Source organism: Rhipicephalus microplus, chromosome 1 (genome assembly GCF_043290135.1).
Source record: "Rhipicephalus microplus isolate Deutch F79 chromosome 1, USDA_Rmic, whole genome shotgun sequence".
Lineage (NCBI taxonomy): Eukaryota > Metazoa > Arthropoda > Arachnida > Ixodida > Ixodidae > Rhipicephalus > Rhipicephalus microplus.
Genome location: NC_134700.1, coordinates 227425842 through 227446398, shown reverse-complemented (window position 1 = coordinate 227446398; position 20557 = coordinate 227425842). Strand labels below are relative to the sequence as shown.

At 44.0% G+C, this 20557-nt stretch overlaps 1 protein-coding gene across 1 annotated transcript in view; it reads left to right on the top strand.

Annotated features, from left to right (window-relative positions):
• Positions 1 to 146: 146 nt before the first annotated feature.
• The window catches only part of Arpc2 (Actin-related protein 2/3 complex, subunit 2), a 41135-nt gene continuing 20724 nt past the window's right edge, over positions 147 to 20557 (top strand). The window contains exons 1-5 of the mRNA XM_037412378.2: positions 147 to 305; positions 1811 to 1904; positions 4140 to 4193; positions 14396 to 14441; positions 18467 to 18653. Coding sequence (XP_037268275.2) covers positions 232 to 305; positions 1811 to 1904; positions 4140 to 4193; positions 14396 to 14441; positions 18467 to 18653 — 455 coding nt within the window. The 5' untranslated portion in view covers positions 147 to 231. The remainder of the gene's footprint in view (positions 306 to 1810; positions 1905 to 4139; positions 4194 to 14395; positions 14442 to 18466; positions 18654 to 20557) is intronic.

The following is a 20557-nucleotide window of genomic DNA, read 5'->3' as shown; positions in this document are numbered from 1 at the left end:
GTTCTTGTTCAATTTGTTATACTCAATAACTATTTGTGACACAACATTATATTTGTAAAGTAAAGTTTAATTAGGTATTTATTTGTTTACAAATTGACTCTGCTTACTGCAACCAAACTTAAGGTTATACGAGACTAGTGACGGCTTTTTCGTCACGTCCTCGCGTCCGGCCGGTGGGTTTCCGGTGTAGTTGTTCGGGGTGTTGTGTGAAGTTTATATTTGCCGGTTAAGATGATATTATTGGAAATCAACAACAGAATAATCGAAGAAACACTACGGCTCAAGTTCAGAAATGCTCAGTCAGGGTAAGTACCTTGCTTTTGGCTCTTCGAGATTTCGTTTCACTTCTATAAGAAGGCGGCACGGCTCTTCGGCGATCGTCCATTGCTGATAAGAGTTTATAAAAGTGTATTCTTCTTTGATCATCTGCGTCTACTAGTACTGTTACGTGTGGTTTTCAACGTCATGTGACACTCTTTGTCACTTCGTGACTGGCCATTGGCTTCTGTATTGTCGTGTAAAACGGTGCACCTTGCTATGACAGCGTGCACCTGTGCGCTTCCTGCCCTACCCACTTGGCGACGTGAATCATTTGCTTTCTTTAAATTGTGTCGCGTCGTTGCGAAACCGCCTCCGATCGCTTCTCTTCAAGTTTTCGATCGTTGTTTCGTTTTACTGTTGTCCGCGTAAGGTCGCTCGACTGCTTCGGCCACAAAATTTCACGCTTGGAGAGTTAGTTCGGCAAAGTCTCCGCTATGCTAGGAACTTCGCTGGCACCTTACCGCACCGCACTTCGAGCGACTACGCTTAGCGTATTAGTCGATCGCGACCAACACCAAGCGAAGTGCGACACCGAGACCTGTCGTACTAAACGCGAGCGTGCTGGTTAAAGAAACAAAAAGGCGCATGCTTTTCCGAATGCTCAACGGCAACAGTTCGGAGTGTTGAACTGCTGTTGCAAAGCACTTCGAACATTTGAATTGTGCCGCACCGTAACAATCAAATGGCCCGTTCTGAACATGGCTGTCATCAAAACGGTCTTAGTTCTTTCTCACTACGTTTCAGTTTCGTAAATGTAAAATTCCGCTTAATTCGTGTAACGACGCAAAAGACAGACATTGCGGACACGAAGTGAAGAAATAAGTTAACCTTACATTTACAATCTGTCGCTACTATGCAAAGTTTTTGATCTTGTTTGTAAAAATGGGAGTGCATAAAAAACCTGATTTGTTTATTATTACCATAGTTATGCCATAAGACTGCTTGGACAAAATCAAAATTGTTCCTTAAGATTTTTCTGCATCTATTTGAACGTATAGTCAGTGACGAGTTTGTTGAGGCGAGAGGCAACAGCCAGTAGGTCACGTCGCCCGTCTCTCTAGACGAATAAATTACGAACACAGTCAAGCGTGCCAGCATCTTAAGTTTGCTTTTGACGGATGACTCGGCAGTCTGATCGCTTGTCCTGTGATAGAGAGAGAGCAGTCTGCAAGCATTGTGGTTGCGGCATTGTTAGGATATGAAGGGCTCATAATGAGCACTTATGCCTTCTCTCTATTGTTGTCTTCTGCGGGCTACATGCTATTGTCGCTACTGCATGCAACAATTATTTCGCACTGTGTGATCGTAGTGAAGTTTTCAATTTCATGGGTGCAGTGCAAAACAAGTAGACCTTTAAGCTGAAACTATTGCATTAGACCGCTATTTACTTTGTTGTTTTGTTTTGTCTTCTTACCTAAGCTGCAGTGTGTGTGGTTGCATAAAAAATAAACGCGTACTGCCCGTTTAACTTCCATTCACCGTCTTCCAGCAATAAACCAGAGGCTGTCGAAGTCAAAATTGCCGACTTCGATGGAGTTCTGTACCATGTATCCAATCCAAATGGTGACAAGACAAAGATAAGGGTGAGTTACCATACTGAGCTCCTTTTTGTGTGCAATTTGTGAGCAGCGCCATTTGCCACCTATGTTTCATGGCTCAAACTAGCAAGTGTTAGTATTTGTGTCAAGGCCGTCCTGGTAGGTTTGGGGGGCAGTGTAAGGTACTGTAAAGATCAAATTAGGAACAGTGTCTCGTTTTGATACACTATTTTGCTTCACATTATTTTTCATAAATTTAGGACATACTTGGATTAAAAAGAACGTCAAAAGTGAGTGCATATTGAAGAAATGGGTATGAATGAAACTGTCTCACACTTGATGGACACTGCAGTGGTTCTACTTGAAAGAGAAAGAGTCAAAAGAAAAGCATAAGTGGAATGCAGACACTTTATTACATCTTGAAGTATCTTCAAGAAAGCTTCTCCTCCTTCATTTATTATTTGTGTTTTGCCACTCATGGCGAGAAAAAATATTTACGCAGTAATTTGTGTGTTCAGTGATGGAGGTGCTGCTGCAATTGCTCCAAACGGCTCCAAAAGAGAAATGCTGCTTCAAAGTGCAATATTTGCTAGTAACTGCTCCAAAGTGGGGGTGTTGGCAAAATAAAAAGAATGAAGTTGAACCATGGGACCATCCCGTGAGCATAAGCAAAACCAAAAGCACGCTGTATACACTATCGTCCTAGCAGTGGCGTAAATCCAGAAAAATCTCAAGGGGTGACAGATATCAGGCCATCATGTCCAATTCGTATTTTTAATATGGGTTGTAATTTTATTTATATAAGAATTAAATCATGCCTTCAAATAAAACTTCAAAAAAAAAGCATGTGGTCCGACCTCGAGCAATTGTATTGTTCTATTTAGTCTATTTTTTTTTTTCACCTTTTTTTTATTTCGATAGTTCGCACAGCTGAGCGGTATTTAACACAAGTATGCAGTAAAAGATAAAAAGTCTTTCAAAAAGTTGACTGTGCTATACTTAACTTTTAACTCAAATATATCATGTGCTAAAGCTAAATCTCAAGTGGGACACTTGCAAGGGGTGCCCTCCACAGCCCGAACACCAGAAAAGTCCAGACTCTCTTGACACCCTCCCTCCGGTCTGCCCATTATTTATGCCAACTATACTGCTTGTATACCAGCTGCATACTAGCATACGCTATGTTTAATAATATAAATACTTATTAGATGCTTAAGTGATGTTTTAGACTTCAGGAGTCATTAGGAACATGCATTTGCTCTGAAAACACCAATACAACCCTAAGCTATAGCATTTTTTTCTGCTCCGAAGACACTTGAGCCTGCTCCAAAGCACCATTTTTTCTGCTCTAGCAATCTGCTCCGAAAAGCAAAATGTCGCTTCCATCACTGAGTGTTATTTGCTGAACTTCTGCTATCACTGTCACATTGTTGTTATTTAATATCTTCTGTGCTTTGCACTTAGCTGCAACATTATTGATTTGCAAATGCAGGCTCATTTTGAATTGCAAATGCAGGCTTAGTTACCTGACAGAACAACTTCATTTAAGAAGATGTGAGGAGTACAAAGACCTAAAATTGTGTTTTAAAAATGCACAAGAGAATGTTTTAATCTAGAGTGTTTTAATTGTTCATTTTATTATTTCGGAGTTCTCTGGTTGGGACATTACATGAGAGAGTGGCTTATGAAAAGGCTTACAATATAGTGAAAATACAAGTTATGGGGGGATGTTTTTGAAGAGCCACTAAAGTGCTTGTGGGACGGCGATGGTTGCAACTCAGGTGGGCATGTTTCTCATTTTCTTGGCTTTTTCTTTAACTTCACTAGTTGAATGACACTTTCACCCAAGAAGTGCCAACATTCCCATGTTTTTCAGTAATATTACCTTTACATTCTATAAAAGGGTGTAGCTCCTCATCATAAAGTACAGTTGCACTTAGACTCTCTGTCTGTATGATGCTCAAATAAATTTAAGAATGTTGAAAACAATTGTACTTCAACATATATGACAGTGTTCATGCGTTTAAGCAACGTCGGTCTTCTTTTAAGCGATGCGAGCACCGACTGCTTTCCCTACTTTTGAATCAATCTCTGGAAGTTTTAGAATGTACTTTTTACTTACAATGAATAGTTGACCAATAACCTTGCTTCTCAGTGGACAAAACACAATATCTTCTCAGATGAGCTATGCATATGTTGCTGTCATCTTGTTATATTCTGCATGATTCAATTTGTGGCTTCCCTTTCTTTGTGACATAACCATTACCCTGTTTTTCACAGGTCAGCATTTCATTGAAATTCTACAAGGAACTCCAAGAACACGGGGCAGACGAGGTAAGAAATGATGTTGCTGTATCCCGATTTTTAAAATAAGTTCTAATAAATGAATTCTATGGAATGACTATTGTACTTCATAGCTTGTTGGTATGCCTAATTGATACCATCAATCATAAGATTTCTGGATAATAGCACAATCCTCAGTTTCGAGACACTTCAGCCAAGCAAATGTAGATGTGAATAAATATTTCAGCAACCTTGCACTATACTCTTAAAGTGTTTCATGAATCACTTTTCCGTGTATGTAATCAATGAATGACCTTAATTTGAGAGGTTATTACCTCATGAATCAGTTGCTGTAGGAATTTCTCTCACCCATCAAAAACAAGTGGATTTAAGCGATTTGTTGCATGCGTTTAGCACTTTCTCTCGTCCCAACAAGCACACTGGACGCTACACAGGGAGGGATGACGCAGGGCAGAGAAACTACGAATGTTGATAAAGAAATAAGGTTCCCATCAAGGTTGCAAACAGAAAACATTGTTTATTTTCATAGCAATGTACATTGTTGGAAATACAAACATTTTTCTTGACTTTTTTTTGAAAAATTGCCATCTTTTTCTATGCTTTTTTTAGATAGTGTTCCAATTTCAGTATTTCAATCTCGTAGAACTCTGCCACCAACCTACTAAGGAAGCCTTCCACCTTTTTTTTTTACTTAATGGTCACTCCAAAAGCATTAGCCTCTTATGTGTTCTTTTAACTTACGGAACAAGTGATAATGGCTAGGCACGAGGTCTCGGACTGCACAGCGGGTAATGCCCGCAGGGGTGTCTGCGTAAGCAGGCGTTTGGTGTGTAGCGACACCACGGACCCGAGCTAACGGGGGGGTTTTGACTCCCTCCCACGCCTAGCCGTGCGTGGCTTTGCCGTGTCCGGGGAAAAGGAGATCCTGAGGGTTGAGTCGACGCCGGGTGATTGGACCTTTAATGCCCCCCGGCAGAGGCAACACAGCCCTTTTGCCCCGGCTTCGCGTAGACGGCACCCCTGAGCTGACCCACCCAGGGGAAATCGGCAGTCGCCTTTTCCTGTCTCTCTCTCTCTCCTGATCTTCATCTTTTCTCTCTTCCAATCTTTCCTGTCATCTCCTCACTTCTGGTTACTTCCATCTTCCAGGCGGCAAGGGTTAACCTTGTGTATGTGCCCTCTCTTGGTCACATAAATTGGGTTATAGTGGCTTTGTACAGCTGGTGCTGGCATGCCTTGTGCTGCCGCGTCCCCATGTTGGGCTCGATGGTGGGCGGCTGGCATGGTTGCCGAATTTATATATACTTTATGGCCTCTTTTTCATTTCCTAAACTGTCTGATCGCCCTCCTCCCAAGAGGGGGTGCACCGAAGCGACACTGAATGTATTTATAAAGCCGAAAGAAATTTTCTGGCACTTCCATGTGATCCACTGTGAAATGCAAGAAAAGAACGCAAGAACCATTTCTCCGTTTGTCATTTCTAAATGCCTCACCAATACTCTAGGTTCAGGATATCAGGCTACACGTATGGCTAGCGGGGACCTTCTTCTTGAAGTCTAAACCAAGACCCAGTATGAAAACCTGACAAAACTCACCTCTTTTGGAGCAACACCTGTATCTATCACACCACACCGCTCCCTGAACAGTTCCTGAGGCGTAGTGTCTGATCAAGACCTAATTAACCTGACAGAGAGTGAACTACTTGAGGGCTGGAACGAACAGCATGTAACGCATGTACAGAGAATTAAGATTAGGCGTGACAACAAAGAAACCCCCACAAAGCACCTCATTCTTACATTTAGCACAAGCACACTTTCAGAATATATTGAAACAGGCTACTTGAAGTTAAAGGTCCGACCCTACATCCCCAACCCCCGACGTTGTTTTAAGTGCCAGCGATTCGGCCACGGTTCTCAGAGCTGCCGTGGCCGTCAAACTTGTGCAAAGCTGTGTCTGTGGCATTTTCAAACCTGTGTCTGCGTCAACCTGTGTCTGTTCAAACCTGTGTCTGTGGCATGTTCGTGCGAACATGCCACAGACAATTGTGAAGAAACCACTACACACTGCGCGAGCTGCGATGGTGGACACCCCGCTTACTCTCGCACATGCCCTACATGGAAACATGAAAAAGAAGTACTCACACTGAAAGTAAATGAAAACATCTCGTTTAGGGAGGCACGCGAGTGTCTACTAATGCAGTGACCTTCGTTCGCGGAGGTGGCACGAAAGAGGGCAGTGCCACCAATATGAGCGGCAGTGCCATTTACCCCCTCAGCGGAAGTAGCACAGGCTCTTCCGCCACCAAAAGGCTTGCAGGCCTCCGGACCTGAAGCTCCAGGGCCTTCTGTCTCCACAGATAGCCCTAAGACCTCCGTGCCTTCATGCGTGAACCGCGAGCGGGCATCCAGCACCTCATCCTAGGTTATGGACACAACAGCAAGTCCAGCGGTGTCTTCGGCACCGAAGGAGAGGCGCGGCTCTTTGGAGCGCGCCAGAAAATCAAAAACCATCATTACGAGGCCTGACAAGGCTTCTTGACTTGATGCAATACTTCTTTAGTACACACAGCACTCATTTACAATCAAAATGGACACACAAATAATGCGATGGAACGTCAGAGGGCTGCTCAGAAACCTCGACGACATCCAGGAACTCTTACACAAACATTCCCCAAAAGTGCTGTGTGTACAAGAGACACACTTCAATTCCAAAAACACCAATTTTCTACGTCACTATGTAATATTCAAAAAGGACCGCAATGACGCTGTAGCATCATCTGGTGGTGTGGCCATTATAGTTGATCAGGGCGTAGCATGTACACATCTACCGCTACAAACATCCCTTGAGGCAGTGCCTGTTCGAGCAGTTCTTTTGAACAAACTTGTCTACATCTGCTCTCTTTACATACTTCCACAGTACCGTCTCGAAAAACACGAATTACAGTCACTGGTACATGAACTACCGGAACCTTATGTGGTCCTTGGTGACTTGAATGCACATAACGGTCTATGGGGCGACTCTCGTTGCGACACACGAGGTCGTCTAATCGAACAGTTCCTCTTTTCTTCGGGTGCGTGTCTGTTGAATAGGAAAGAGCCAACATACTTTAGCCTCGCCAACAAAACCTACTCATGGATAGATCTCAGCATTGTGTCCCCATCGCTTGTACTCCTACTTCAATGGAAAGTGATCAGCAATCCTTTCGGAAGTGATCGCTTTCTGATCATTCCAAGTACACCACTAGAAAAAGGTCCTCCACATGTTCCCAGATGGCAGACAGACAAAGCGGACTGGGAACAGTCTCACAACACTACTCGTTTAAGTTGGACCGACATATGTAGGTTAAACATAGATGAAGCTGTGCAGTACTTCAATGCTTTTCTTAGTGATGCAGCAGCCAAGTGCATACCGCAAACATCTGGTATGCCGGGCAAGCGATGCGTCTCGTGGTGGAACACTGAGCGTCGGAATGCGCGAAAGGAGCAGAACAGAGCATGGAGGTTGCTTCGGAATTCACCGACAGCCAAAAATATTGACAGCTTTAAGAAAATAAAGTCTCAAGGCAGGAGAACGCGTCGGCAGGCCAGAAGAGAAAGCTGGCACAAGTTTTTATCAGGGATAAATTCATATACACAAGAGGCTAAAGTCTGGAACATGGTTGGTAGGGTAGCAGGAAGACAAGTACATACACTCACTCTCACTCGTAAACACACAGGGTGACAGCCTGGAGGATCAGGCGAACTTCCTTGGTGTACACTACGAGCAGGTGTCTAGCTTGTCACACTATACTGAAGCTTTCCAAAGATACATAGGAAGGATAGAAAAGCAGAAACTAGAATACAAGTGCACTAATTACGAGGCATACAACCAACCTTTCAACTTAGCTGAGCTACAAACATCACTAAACTACTGCAGTAATTCTGCCCCAGGCTATGACCGTGTCATGTATGAAATGTTGAAAAACCTGCCGCTCGAAACGCGAAAAACTTTACTCTCCCTATACAATGCTATCTGGCTTTCTGGCACCATCCCTGCTTCCTGGAAAGAGGCTATTGTTATCCCTATTTTGAAACAGGGCAAGGACCCTTCCTCAGTTTTGAGTTATAGGCCCATTGCACTTACAAGCTGCCTTTGTAGACTTTTTGAGAAGATGATAAACCGCCGACTTTTACATTTCCTCGAAACACACAATCTGCTTGACCGATTCCAGTGCGGGTTTCGAGAGGGTAGATCCACCACCGACCATCTGGTGCGCATTGAGGGAGAGATCCGAGACGCATTCGTCCACAAACAATACTTCCTCTCTGTGTTTCTCGATATCGAGAAGGCATACGACACAACATGGCGTCTTGGCATATTAAGAAACCTGTCTCACTTGGGTGTGCACGGTAGAGTAGTTTCCATTTTCGAGAGTTACTTGTCCAATTGGACATTCCGTGTCCGTGTGGGCAGTATTCTCTCCCAAACATTTGTCCAAGAAACGGGAGTACCGCAAGGTGGTGTACTTAGTTGTACACTTTTAGATGCGGAAGCATCTTATACTCGCGCCTTGTAGTGCGCCGTCCGCACCGCTTCTCGAACATTCGACAGCTGACGCGCGCGCATGCGCCGTCCCGCCGTCGCCCACCATCTGTGCCGCGCGCGCTTCTCCTTCGAGAACATTCGACAGCTGACAGCGCATGCGCCGTCGCGCCGTCGCCATCTGTGCCGCGCGCGCGCTTCTCCTTCGAGAACATTCAACAGCTGACAGTGCATGCGCCGTCGCGCTGTATATATACTCAAGGTCGGTGCTCGCTCGCTCAGTTGCCGCTCGTCGGTTGGTTTGTACGGCGCGTCGACGTCCAAGGTCGCGGTGAAATGAATTCAAACGAATCCACAAACACAGTGATCGACGTCCCTTCGACCAGCGCCGTCCTTTCGCATACGTGTGTACGTGTTCACTCCTTTAAAACCCCCTCCTACAACCACGTTAACCAATTTAGCCATCGACCCAAGTAAGTCGCAATTTAACACCCCATTTCACAACCACGTTAACCAATTTAGCCATCGACCCAAGTAAGTCGCACTTTAACACCCCGTTAACCAATTATATGCTCCGCATCCTCCTCAGTGTTCCCCCGAGGGAAGCTGCGGGCAATTTTTTTATTATCAAAATGAATTCCTTGCACCTGTCCATCCCCCGCAACATGTTCTATTGCACCTGTCGATGACGTCCAGCTTGGCTTTAAGTCATGCAACCTGGCAATGTGTGAGCGGCAGGTTCAGTTAGGTTTAAACAAGGTCTCCAAATGGGCAGAGGAAAACGGATTCCGACTGAACCCACAAAAAAGCACGTGTGTCTTGTTCCCCCGAAAGAGAGGCATGCACGCAGCACCCGACATTGAACTGAACGGTCAACGCCTGTCAGTTAATGTGGAACATAAATTCTTAGGCTTAATCTTGGACAACAAGTTGACCTTCGTACCACACATAAAGTATTTAAAAACAAAATGTTTAAAAGCCAGTGTGCTGGGTGCCAGGGCACCGTGAGATCCAAGGCAACGTGATGGCGGATCAGCTTGCTGCATCCGTCCACGAAAGCACTGCCACTACACCCATATCAATCCCGGCCCTTGATCTTAAGTCGTCTCTCAAACGAAAGCTTAGAGACTACTGACAGAGCAAGTGGGATAGACACACACAAAACAAATTACACATTATTAAGCCACACCTTGGCCATTGGCTGCCAGTATCAAAATCACGTCATACAGAGGTAATACTAACGAGGCTCAGGATAGAACACACATACACGACACACACATCTTTTGTCCGGTGGCGATTCACCATTGTGTGACAGATGTGGTGAAGCACTAACAGTTCTTCACATTTTAATCCAGTGCAAACAGTTAGAAACTCCAAGAAAACAACACTTTCCATTACCCTACCGACAACATATACCTTTACACCCAGCAAAGTTCGTCGGTAGGGAACCACTTTTTAGTCATAAATCATTGTTAGCGTTTTTAAAAGAAATTCGTAGTTTTCATATCATATACCTGAGCACTCTGTAGCACGACCTCTCCAGAGAGGTTTTCGCTGCGGTGGCTACACACATCGAAAGCACTTGCCTCACGGCCCTTGCACGCAAGGGTATGAACGAGTGAGGCACTTGTGCTAATGCCATACATGTCCACCATCGTTTTTTATTATCACCAACTTTTGTCATCTATTCACACCGCACACAACTTTCACGGCATGGTCATGATTTTATTACTTGTATGTTTTTACCCGCCTTACCGCGAGAAATTTTATGGCCCTTACACAGCCGCTTATCACAATCATTGTCCATATCTTTAGTAAGATGAACTGACGCTCTTTGGCCATGGAATGGCCCTTGCGCCACAAAACATCAAACATCATCATCATGCGCAGTAGGTAAGGAATGACAGTCCACCGAAAGCTTGTCGAAAGGTCGGAGGTTTAGCAAACATGAGGTCGGGTATTGTCATGAAACAGCATTACACAAACTGTCAATCATCCTCCCCAGTGGTTCTGGATAGCCTGCCTTCGTTTTCTTAGTGTTGCACGATAACTATCAGAGTTGATTGCTGTCCCAGGTTTGAGAAAATCGATCAGCACTATCCTTTTACACCCTCAAAGCACACTGGCGATGACCTTGCCAGCAGAAGTTAGTGTGAACTTCTTTGGGACTAGTGACCCAGAAAGATGCCATTGTGTTTCATTTCAGGAGTGAAATGAAACAGCCATGTTTTTTCTCCTGTAACAATAGAGTCCAGCCATGCTTTATTTTCTTGACACTCTCAAAAGAACTGGCAAGCATGAGTAAAGCATTTCTCTTTTTTTATGCTGTCAACAAATGCGGTACCCATAAAGCACAACACCTGTAATGCTCCAATTTTTTTCGATTAGCACTAAACTCCCTGCCCCACATTCGGACATGTTGAATGGACATAGCTTGTAGCCGTACACCTCTGTACGCCGACAATGAGTATCCATGTGTCAAGTCCCCTTGGTGTGTAAAAAGCGAATTACAAACTGAATGTCGCACTTGGTGGGAGCAACAATGGGAGCAACAATGCACTTAGTGGGAGCAACAAGGTGCTCCCACTTAGTGGGAGCACCTTCATCTCGAATGGCTGCTGAGCCAAGATCAAACGGCGCAGCGTAGCACTGTCGGGCGAATTCAAAAGTGGGGGAACAGCTGCACATTGCGGTGATGCTTGATTTCGCCTCACACCTTCTCGTGTGGCTGGAGCTCTTTGTGAATATTGTTTTTGAATTGACATTGGCACATGTACATGCATCATGACCCTGAACACACGCCATGAAACGTGATTACTCACGCTTGTTGCTATTCTTTTGTGGCCTAGTGCTACTACTGTGTAATTTCCGCACGCCATGGAATGTGACGTTGGCACATGGCAACACCTTTAAAAAGAAGTGCACCTATCTAAAGGCCACTCCTGCATTATGTCGGTTATCAGCCAGTAGCAGAAATCCACTGTTGGGTGATATGCAGCTGGTGCCCTGTTCACGGAAGTGAGTTAGGATGGGGTATCTGTACAAGGAGAGGACACTCGAGAAAGTGGTAACTTAGCACTCCTCTTTTTAAACTTTATGTGCACAACTACATAACTTTACTGAACTGTTCATAGCAGTGTGTGCTTTTCTGTAGAGGGTTTTTTCACTGACTGTAATGAAGTTCAGAGTACGATGGAAGTCTGTCTGGTTGGGAAAATTCATGACGGGAAATAGTAAGCACCAACCAGTCGTTGAAATAAAAACAGAAATGAAGTTTCGGCCTTACTATGGAGGCTTTGTTTACCTACGGAAAGAAGGAATTTTAAGAGCTCATTTTTGATGCGGAGCATCTCTTGCTCGTAGGTGTGTCACATGTCCATCGTCCCCACTCACACTATGCATGCGCAACTCTCCTTTCCTCTTTCCAACAGCTGCACGTCACTCTCTCCACTTCTCTCCTACCACTTGCTTGCGCTCGCTCCCACACTGCGCATGCGCGTCCTGCAAAGGTTTCAAGGTCGATGGCAGGAACGGCGGGCTTCTTTAAGGTAGCTGGCTTCCCGCCGTCGTCCGCATAGCCGATCTTCGCCAGTGAAGGGACGCATTAAGAGAGGTAGAACGAAGATTTATTTACATTATAGAAGAAAGATAGGAACTGTGCAGGGATCCTGAATATCCCGCAATATGTACAACAGAGATTAAGTTCATGATTCAGCTCATGATTCCGCACATGATTCACAAAACGCTTCAGCTTTTATAGCTCGCCGTCTCCTTTACACCGAGATCCCAAGAAGGCGACGGTAAGCACTCTCGCCACAAATCAGGCGACGAAGTCTCAATGGTCCAATGGGAGCACGAGCGCACCACACAATGATGCACCCGGCCCCCGCCTTTAAGGCGCTGCAGGGCGATGAGGTAGAGTCCGGAGAGGGAAGGTTGAGCTCCTCCGGGGAGATGGTTGCTAACCCGAACGTCAGCAACGGTCCATGCTGCTTTCAACTTCAGGCAGTCCAAACGCTCTATCCTGGGGACGACTTCTTCAAAGTCTTCCCATGCTTCAGGACTGACCGTGCCTTTGTGACGATTTCGCGTCGGCGACGACAATAGCCGAGTCAAAAGGTTGTCTTAATGAGACCAGCCACAGTGGCGCCGTCCCACGCTGTTCGAGCCGGTTCAACAAAACGCTCGTCTCGCAAAGCTTTTGTTGAGACCCGACTGCTTCCTGGAACATCTAGAAGACAGCGTCTTGCAGACTGGGCGCCGATGGGGTTGAAAGACTTTCTAGCAGACTGGCTTACGCACAATGGCGTCTGCCCAGACGAATTGCCGGGCCAAACGTAAAGTACCTTCCCCTCCTCTCCTGTGCTCCCCCTCTCCATCCTCGCAACGCCGATGCTGGGAGCATCTACTAACCTACGCTCGCTCCCCCTCTCATCTAGGCATTCCTCCCTGCGGCGTCTCGCAAAGCCAACGCAGGCAGAGTGTGCTAGCGAGTTTCCTAATTGAAAAAATCGACTGCTCGCGCTGCACAATTACGGTGCTCTGCATCACCCCATAGTTCTTTCGGGGAGAGCGGTTGTAATATTATTGCCTTTGTTAGACACAGTAATAATGAGAACTAACAAACACCGATTCCACGGAAAGCATAGGGGATGTTATTTGTAGCAATTGTGATATAGATGTGAAGAAAGTAAAGTGTACGAAAAGACTTTCCGCCAGCAGGGATCGAGCCTGCAGCCTTCAAATTGGGCTTCCCATGCTATGTCATTTGAGCTACAGCGGTGGGCATCATCCTGTCCACTTTATTGGGTATATCTCTGCATGTAAACCTGGGAGTGTTTGTTAGCGACTGCAGCTATGGTGGCAAATGTAGAATTCTCTTTTTTTCTGCCTGCTGGCATCATGTAGCACGTGCCATAAAGTTTTCTATAAATACTCTAGAGAGAACTCTGGCTCTGGTGTCTATGTGAGCTGCAATGCACGTCACTTTAGTGAGGATGGGAATGATGGGTAGTACACAAATTTGTCTAATCTTTATACATTTAGCTACATTTTGCTTTGCTTGGCTTAGAGCTGCTTTGTCATGTAATGACGATCGACAAATGTTCTCCAGTTGCTCTTCACCACCATAATATTTTAGGCTCACCAATTCAATTCTGGTCACGAAGCCCACAATTGTGCATATTATTCCAAATAAAACCGAAACACAGCCATGAACAAAGCCAGAAGTGCATTCGAAGCCAGCAAGCATGAAGATTAGGCAAATTTGTGTACTACCCATAATTCCCATTGTCACTCAACAAACACAGTGCCAGAATCCCCCCCTAGTTAACTGTATGAAACTCTATGGCATGTGCCCTTTTTTATGAGCTGGCAGCTGACCAATAATTCTTTGCATACTACCACGAGGCATGAAGTCTGCCAACGCGGGACCCTCGCTATGAGTAAACCAAAGAAGGTTAAATTCAAGGGCTATTTTTTTAAAGAATTATTTTGTTAGATAGGTAATTACATAAAATTAATAGAGTTTTATCATTTATATCATAATTACTAGAACTAACATCTCCTATACTTTCCTTGACATTATTGTTTATTAGTTCTCATTAACACTTCGAAAAGCAGTACGTTTTATTTCTTTTGTCACTATGTTTCTATCATGTCATAGGGCTATGAATATTTATCTAAATGCAGTGTTTCTTCTCTATTTGCAGCTGTTGAAAAGAGAATATGGTCCCTTGCTAACAACAACTGAGGATGGTATGTGCTGCTGATGCTGCTTCCACACGGGTTTTCTCAGTTTCAGACCTCAATGCGATACATGTGTATCTCATGTAGTAGTTTCCATTGTGTTTTGTGCAGCTTGCTATGCTCTCCTCTGCTTCAGTATGCACATGAAACTATGTATGACACTCCTGAATTTTGCAGTAATATATATTTAAATGCAGATCATCAAAAGGAACAGAGTCCTTTCAGACTCAATCCTGTCAGAACCAGACGCTGCCATACATTCATTAATACACTAGGCAGGCTCTTATTGCAGTAAAACTGATAGCTGGGAAGTTGGTATGTATCTATATTAACCATTTTTAGCACGCATGAAACACAGGGACAAGAAAGAGACAGAGGAGTGTGTGTCTGTCTTTTTCGAGCACTTGCCTGACGGACAAGCACTCGTCTGCGTTAGTACGCATTCTGTGTAATACTTAAAATTTGGCACATACGTAATAAACATTGCACTCGTCTGTCTCTTTCTTGTGCCTGTGTTCTGTGCGCACTGAAGAAAAGTTCAAAGAACAGGCAGGCTCATTCGTACCCACGATCTTTTAGGGCTGTGGTCACTGAGGCTCTTTGAGTCGCATCACCAACTCACTGATGAAATGCCAGTTGGTTAGCTTGTGGAATAATGATGCATTATCAAGGTTATTGCCTTAAGTTTAAATCTGTAGAGCAAAGGACAAAGTACTATTGTGAGTACTGTGAGAGGGAACACGCGAGCGTGTGGCAAGTAGCTTCAATTCAATTGCTCTTGGATGACGCTTTTAAAATATAGAAGGCACAACACTTTTTTTTTTTTGCACTTTTGTTACTTCCACTTTGCGTCTGCTTTTGCTAAGCATGGAAGGTATGATACAGACAGCTTGAAATAGCAGCTCCTGTTGTGTACTGATGCCGCATGTGCACACAGAGCCAACAAACTAACTTAACGGATGAATAGCAATCTGCTTTGTTTTCCTGCCTTATCACTGCGAGTGTCCGATGACCAGCACTCAACTGCCATTTTGTATCAGCAACACTGCGATGGCAGTGCCAATGTTTAGCAGAAACGTGGTGCCTTTTCTGTATGTTTTCCGTCAGCTGCTGTCAATTGCCTTATGTTGTGTTTGAGGCTGTAGACCATGAGCTGGCCCGTTTCCACTCATATTCTTCACGGTAGTACATATGATTTTCACACCTCACAAACTTAGACTGAACACCACAGTCTTGATGCTTTTTGTGTCAATCACACCTTGAAAGTCTCTACTAGTAGTTCTTTGATGTTGATCGCATTATGCAACTATGATATGTTTAACATGAAATCCATGTGGTGTAAGGAGATTGATCACTTTTTGAGGATCTCAATTTACAGAAGCTCAAAGCAGTGCTCCAAAATATTGTGTGTCATTACACATTCTATTTAACATTTAGTATTCAATGGCACATAAATAAGACAAATCGCAACACAGTAGGGAGCCTTGTTTTATAATATATGCACCTGCTTTTCTGCAGGTTCAGATGTGTTCATATACTACATTCAGTAGATGTTCAGTAAACATCAAGCTGTTAAATGGAACTGCTGTTAAAATCGAGCAACTAACTCTAATATGATTGATTGGTTTTGTGCTCAAATTTTACAGCCTTCATCTTCTCTCACTAAGTAGCACTCCTGTTGAACTGAACATATTTTCCAGGTCCCTTTAGGTTCTGTTCTATTAGAGTCTGCTGTAGTTTATTTAGACATTCGATAGGACTTTATATTCTCATTTCATCTCGATTTAACACCTTTTTTTCTGACACCTGTAGTGTGCATTCGAAGTTTGATATCTCATTTGTGTGTGCAATATTGGGGCTTTGTTCATAAACGTAATCACACTAGAGTCTCTAATTGTGCCACATCAGTGCTTCTTTTGACACCTTTTTCTTGAAGAATGTGTTGCTCACAGTGGACCCAGGCTGTATCTTTCTCTTTCTTTGGGAGACAAGTGCAATACTTGTGACATGCCACTGCCGCCATAGTTCCTTTAGCTGTTGGCTCAAGATTTGGCAAGATATCCTTAGACACACTTTTTCAGAAGTGCAACCACTTCAGCAAGATTTCACATGAATCGCGTCAAATACATTAGAGCCCATAGAGTTTCGTACAGTATAAACCAGAAGGAACTATGGTGCTTTTGATGTTAAGCAACCGTGAAAACGACAAGTATTATCCCCCTTTGCCTAGGCTTCGCGCTTGCAAGCTTCCAACACACCTGTGGCTTTGTTTATTGTTGTGTTTGGTTTTGTTTTGAATAAAGGAATGGGCCGTCGTCAGTTTTGTGAGCTGATTTTAGTGGGTGAGCCTAAAAAGGTCAAGGTGGTGAAATGTAACTTCTGAACTTTTGTTAAACTTCATCTTGCGACAAAGCGAATACAGGCCACAGGGTGCAAAATGGAGCTGAAAGTGCGAAGTTTATACAAACCCCTGTACTACCCACCATTCCCATGCTGGCTGAAGTTCCATGTGCTACAGGTGCCATAGACACAGAGTTCTCTCTAGTGTGTTTATAGGCGCCCTGCCGCGGTGCTCTAGTGGCTAAGGTACTCGGCTGCTGACCCGCAGGTCGCGGAATCGAATCCCCGCTGCGGCAACTGCATTTCCGATGGAGGCGGAAGTTTTGTAGGCCCGTGTGCTCAGATTTGGGTGCACATAAAGGACCCCCAGGTAGTCGAAATTTCCGGAGCCCTCTAGTACGGCATCTCTCGTAATCCTATGGTGGTTTTGGGACCTTAAAGCCCACATATCAAATCAGTGTGTTTATAGGAAACTCTATATTAGCGCCTATGGGTAACAATGTCTTCTGCCATGGAGCTAAGCATGCAGTGTAAGTACAGTGCCAGTGATACCACTTGCTATTAGCATTAACATGCCTCCTGTTAGCAATATCAAATTACGAATTAAGTAGTAGGACACCCAAAAGTGAACAAAAAAAAAATGCTACTCAAGCATGACGAAGAAAAGAACTCTTTTGTTGCAATTCTTTTGAGACTCTCAACCGCTGCTATCAAGGGGCAGAAAGGTTGCCAGAAGACTATGAAAATATAAGGCACTGAGTTCAGTGTGATTAGTCTCCTTGTTATTAGTGTGTCTGTGGAGCTTCTACTCGAAGCTGGATGTATCAAACTCAAAGGGGGTCATGCAGTAGTTTGATATATTGATTACTTGAAATCTAAAACGTCCCAATTCAAAATGTTATCCAAAATATTAAATCGAGTTGAAACTCGATTTAACGAAGTGGTGGGGATGTTCTAAGTATTTTGTTAAGTCTGGAATTTCATATAATCAAAAAAAGGATTTATTGGTCCTTCAAAATCTAAAAATGCAACGTGGAGGCACCCGACCCGGAAACAACAGCGTTTTTTTTTTTTTTTCATCTCTTGCTCGCGCATCTGAAAAGTCTGCGAAGGCAGCCAAGGCATAAGGGACACCATATCTTGGTGATGCAGGCCAGATATATGGCCACATAGAGTTATGACCCTTTACTTAAATGCTCTGGTGTAGAGAATGAATGCAGTGACTGTGTCAGCTGCTTGAGAGAGAGATCGGAGGCAATAATCAGTGCTATACATTGCATAAACCATTAAATAACCAGAGAAGCCACTGCCAGCTCTGATACAATCCAGTACATAAGAACGTTACTGGCCGCCAAGTCCATTGTTCAGTGCTCTGGTGAATTTTGCAGCCTTGTCAAAGCAAAGCTAGGGCCGTTGCTGTGATACCTAGATATATTAACATTAGAGTACATGCTCGAATAAAAACCAGTCTCCGTCGAAATTGGAAGGAAATTACCTCTTTTTCAATATGTTACTTCAGGAAAAACTATGTTAAACCGGGTTTGGTGACCAAAGTAGTTGGTTGATTTAGGATGACGGCAACACTGGATGACTTTTTGTCAGGGAATAAAAATTTCTTCGTTATATCAGGAACTTAGTTTTCCACATCCTTACTTTTCCTCTTTCTGACATTGCTGTTTTCTTTCCTTTTGAAGGTTACAATGTGTCGCTGTTGTTTGATCTGGAAAACCTTCCCGAAGATACAGATGGTGCTGCACGCAAGGCCAGCCACCTCAAAAGGAACTGCTTTGCGTCTGTGTTTGAGAAGTACTTTGACTTCCAGGAGCGTGGCGAAATCGGTGACAAGAGGGCTGTTATTCACTACAGGGACGATGAAACTATGTAGGTACACTTTAGCTTTCTTCATTCAGTAAAGCCTGGGGATTACCATCGAGTGATATATAATAGATCCCTGATGAAATCACTTGATTGATTTCTGAAAGTACAATCTGAATGCTCTTGCTTGGTAAACTTGAAGCTCAAGAGTAAATCTTACATACCAACACTACAGTTCATCTGTAATAGTTGTAAAGGAAGTGTCATTGCAAGGGTGCCACTCTATTGCGAGCGGCTCTTTTAATATGCAGTGTTGTCTGATCTTGTTTTGTTTGTGGACCCACCTTGTTAACTTAGCGGCAGTGGTATTCTTCTGCTGAGAATGAGGTCATGGGTCTAGTTCTTGACAGTTTCCACCACATCCCGATTTAATGCGAAAACACTTTTGCCTACTGTAATATCTTAAGCAAGCATTTCATGGTGATATCAATAGCAACTGTGGGCTTGTCCTAAGCAAATGGACGGATTGTGGGACTTATTTTTAGTCCAGTCGAGACTCGACTAGTGCGCTGTGGGAATCTCCTACGTTGGGGCGGGTAGCTTGACTGCCGCATCGTGGGCTCCCTGGACGGCCCAAAACTTCTTCCTCTTGCTGGATAGTACTTTCATTTTGATTCTGGGTGTTTTGGAAGCACACCTAAGAAAAGCTACAATGTCACTAATGATAATCTGTCGGGGGCTGCACTTTTGTTTTCATTGGTTGCAACACTCTAGCTTTGTTTGAACATGATGCATGTTGGCTTCATTTATTGAGAACCGCAGAGCCTCAGTGATTCCTGGACTGCCCAAGTCAGTGCCTTCAGCTACTCAGCATGCCATGTGATGCATCTCAGGCAACTAGGGACGTTCAAAGTTGTCTAATCAAAGGGTCTCATTACTCTTTTGTTGCTGTCACTGTCCCATACGATTGCTTATGATCTACTTATAGCGTTTTGTCAAAAAAGTTGCAAAACTTTCTTGGTGCAGGGTAATGCTTAAACGCAGTACTGTACTGACACATGCGGAATTGAAGTAAACGGATAGAAGACATTTACGTTTCATGTATTCATTTAGCTACAAGATCACAAGGCCACACGACCCTTACCATACTTTATTGATTAGTACATTGGAACCTCTATTGTACATCCCACAATCATGCAACAATATTATGGTGAATTGTTTCGGTCGCTGTGAAGTGTTTTAGAAGTAATGCGTCAAAAGCTTTGGTTATATGAGGCAACTTTACTTTAACTTCGCCTTGTACAGTGAAATCTTGTTTATCCAGATCTCATTAGCTTGAAAATTTAGTTAACTTGGACTCGTGCGGTGGTCTCCGCAAAACTGTGTGTACTTCCATGGTATAAAAGGCTCATTAATTGGGAGGGATTGTGTGACACACCGGTCAACTCGGACAACTCCGGAGAGGGATATCGGGATTCCATGCTATGAGTCGTGCAAACTCGGCGGCTTGGAGGCTCAAGCATTGCTTGCCGTAACCGACAGCACAACCGGAGAAAATGAAACAAAGTGAAAAACTTCAGAAGAATATGACCGTTCTTATAGTAAATGAAGGGGAAGTGGCTAAGTGGTGCTAGTCACTACCTGGCAGAAGCGATTGGGCTGCCTGCACATCCAGTGTCTACTAAAAGAGGAACAACATGGACAACAGGATGGTTTGCACTGCCACTGCCACCACAGCTGCTCGCTACGCCTACATTGCTGGTTTTTTTCACCACCATTTTCCTGTATCTTCACCACCTTCCTGCAGATTATAGCATCAGTAGAGAGGCCTGGATGACCTTATACATTTTCCAAGCTTGGCTGCAGCAACTCGACCGCTGTTTCTCCGCTAACAAGCACAATGTTTTACTTGTAGTTTGTAACTGCAGCGCTCATACCAATGTGATTGGGCTGGAGTGCATCGAACTTCT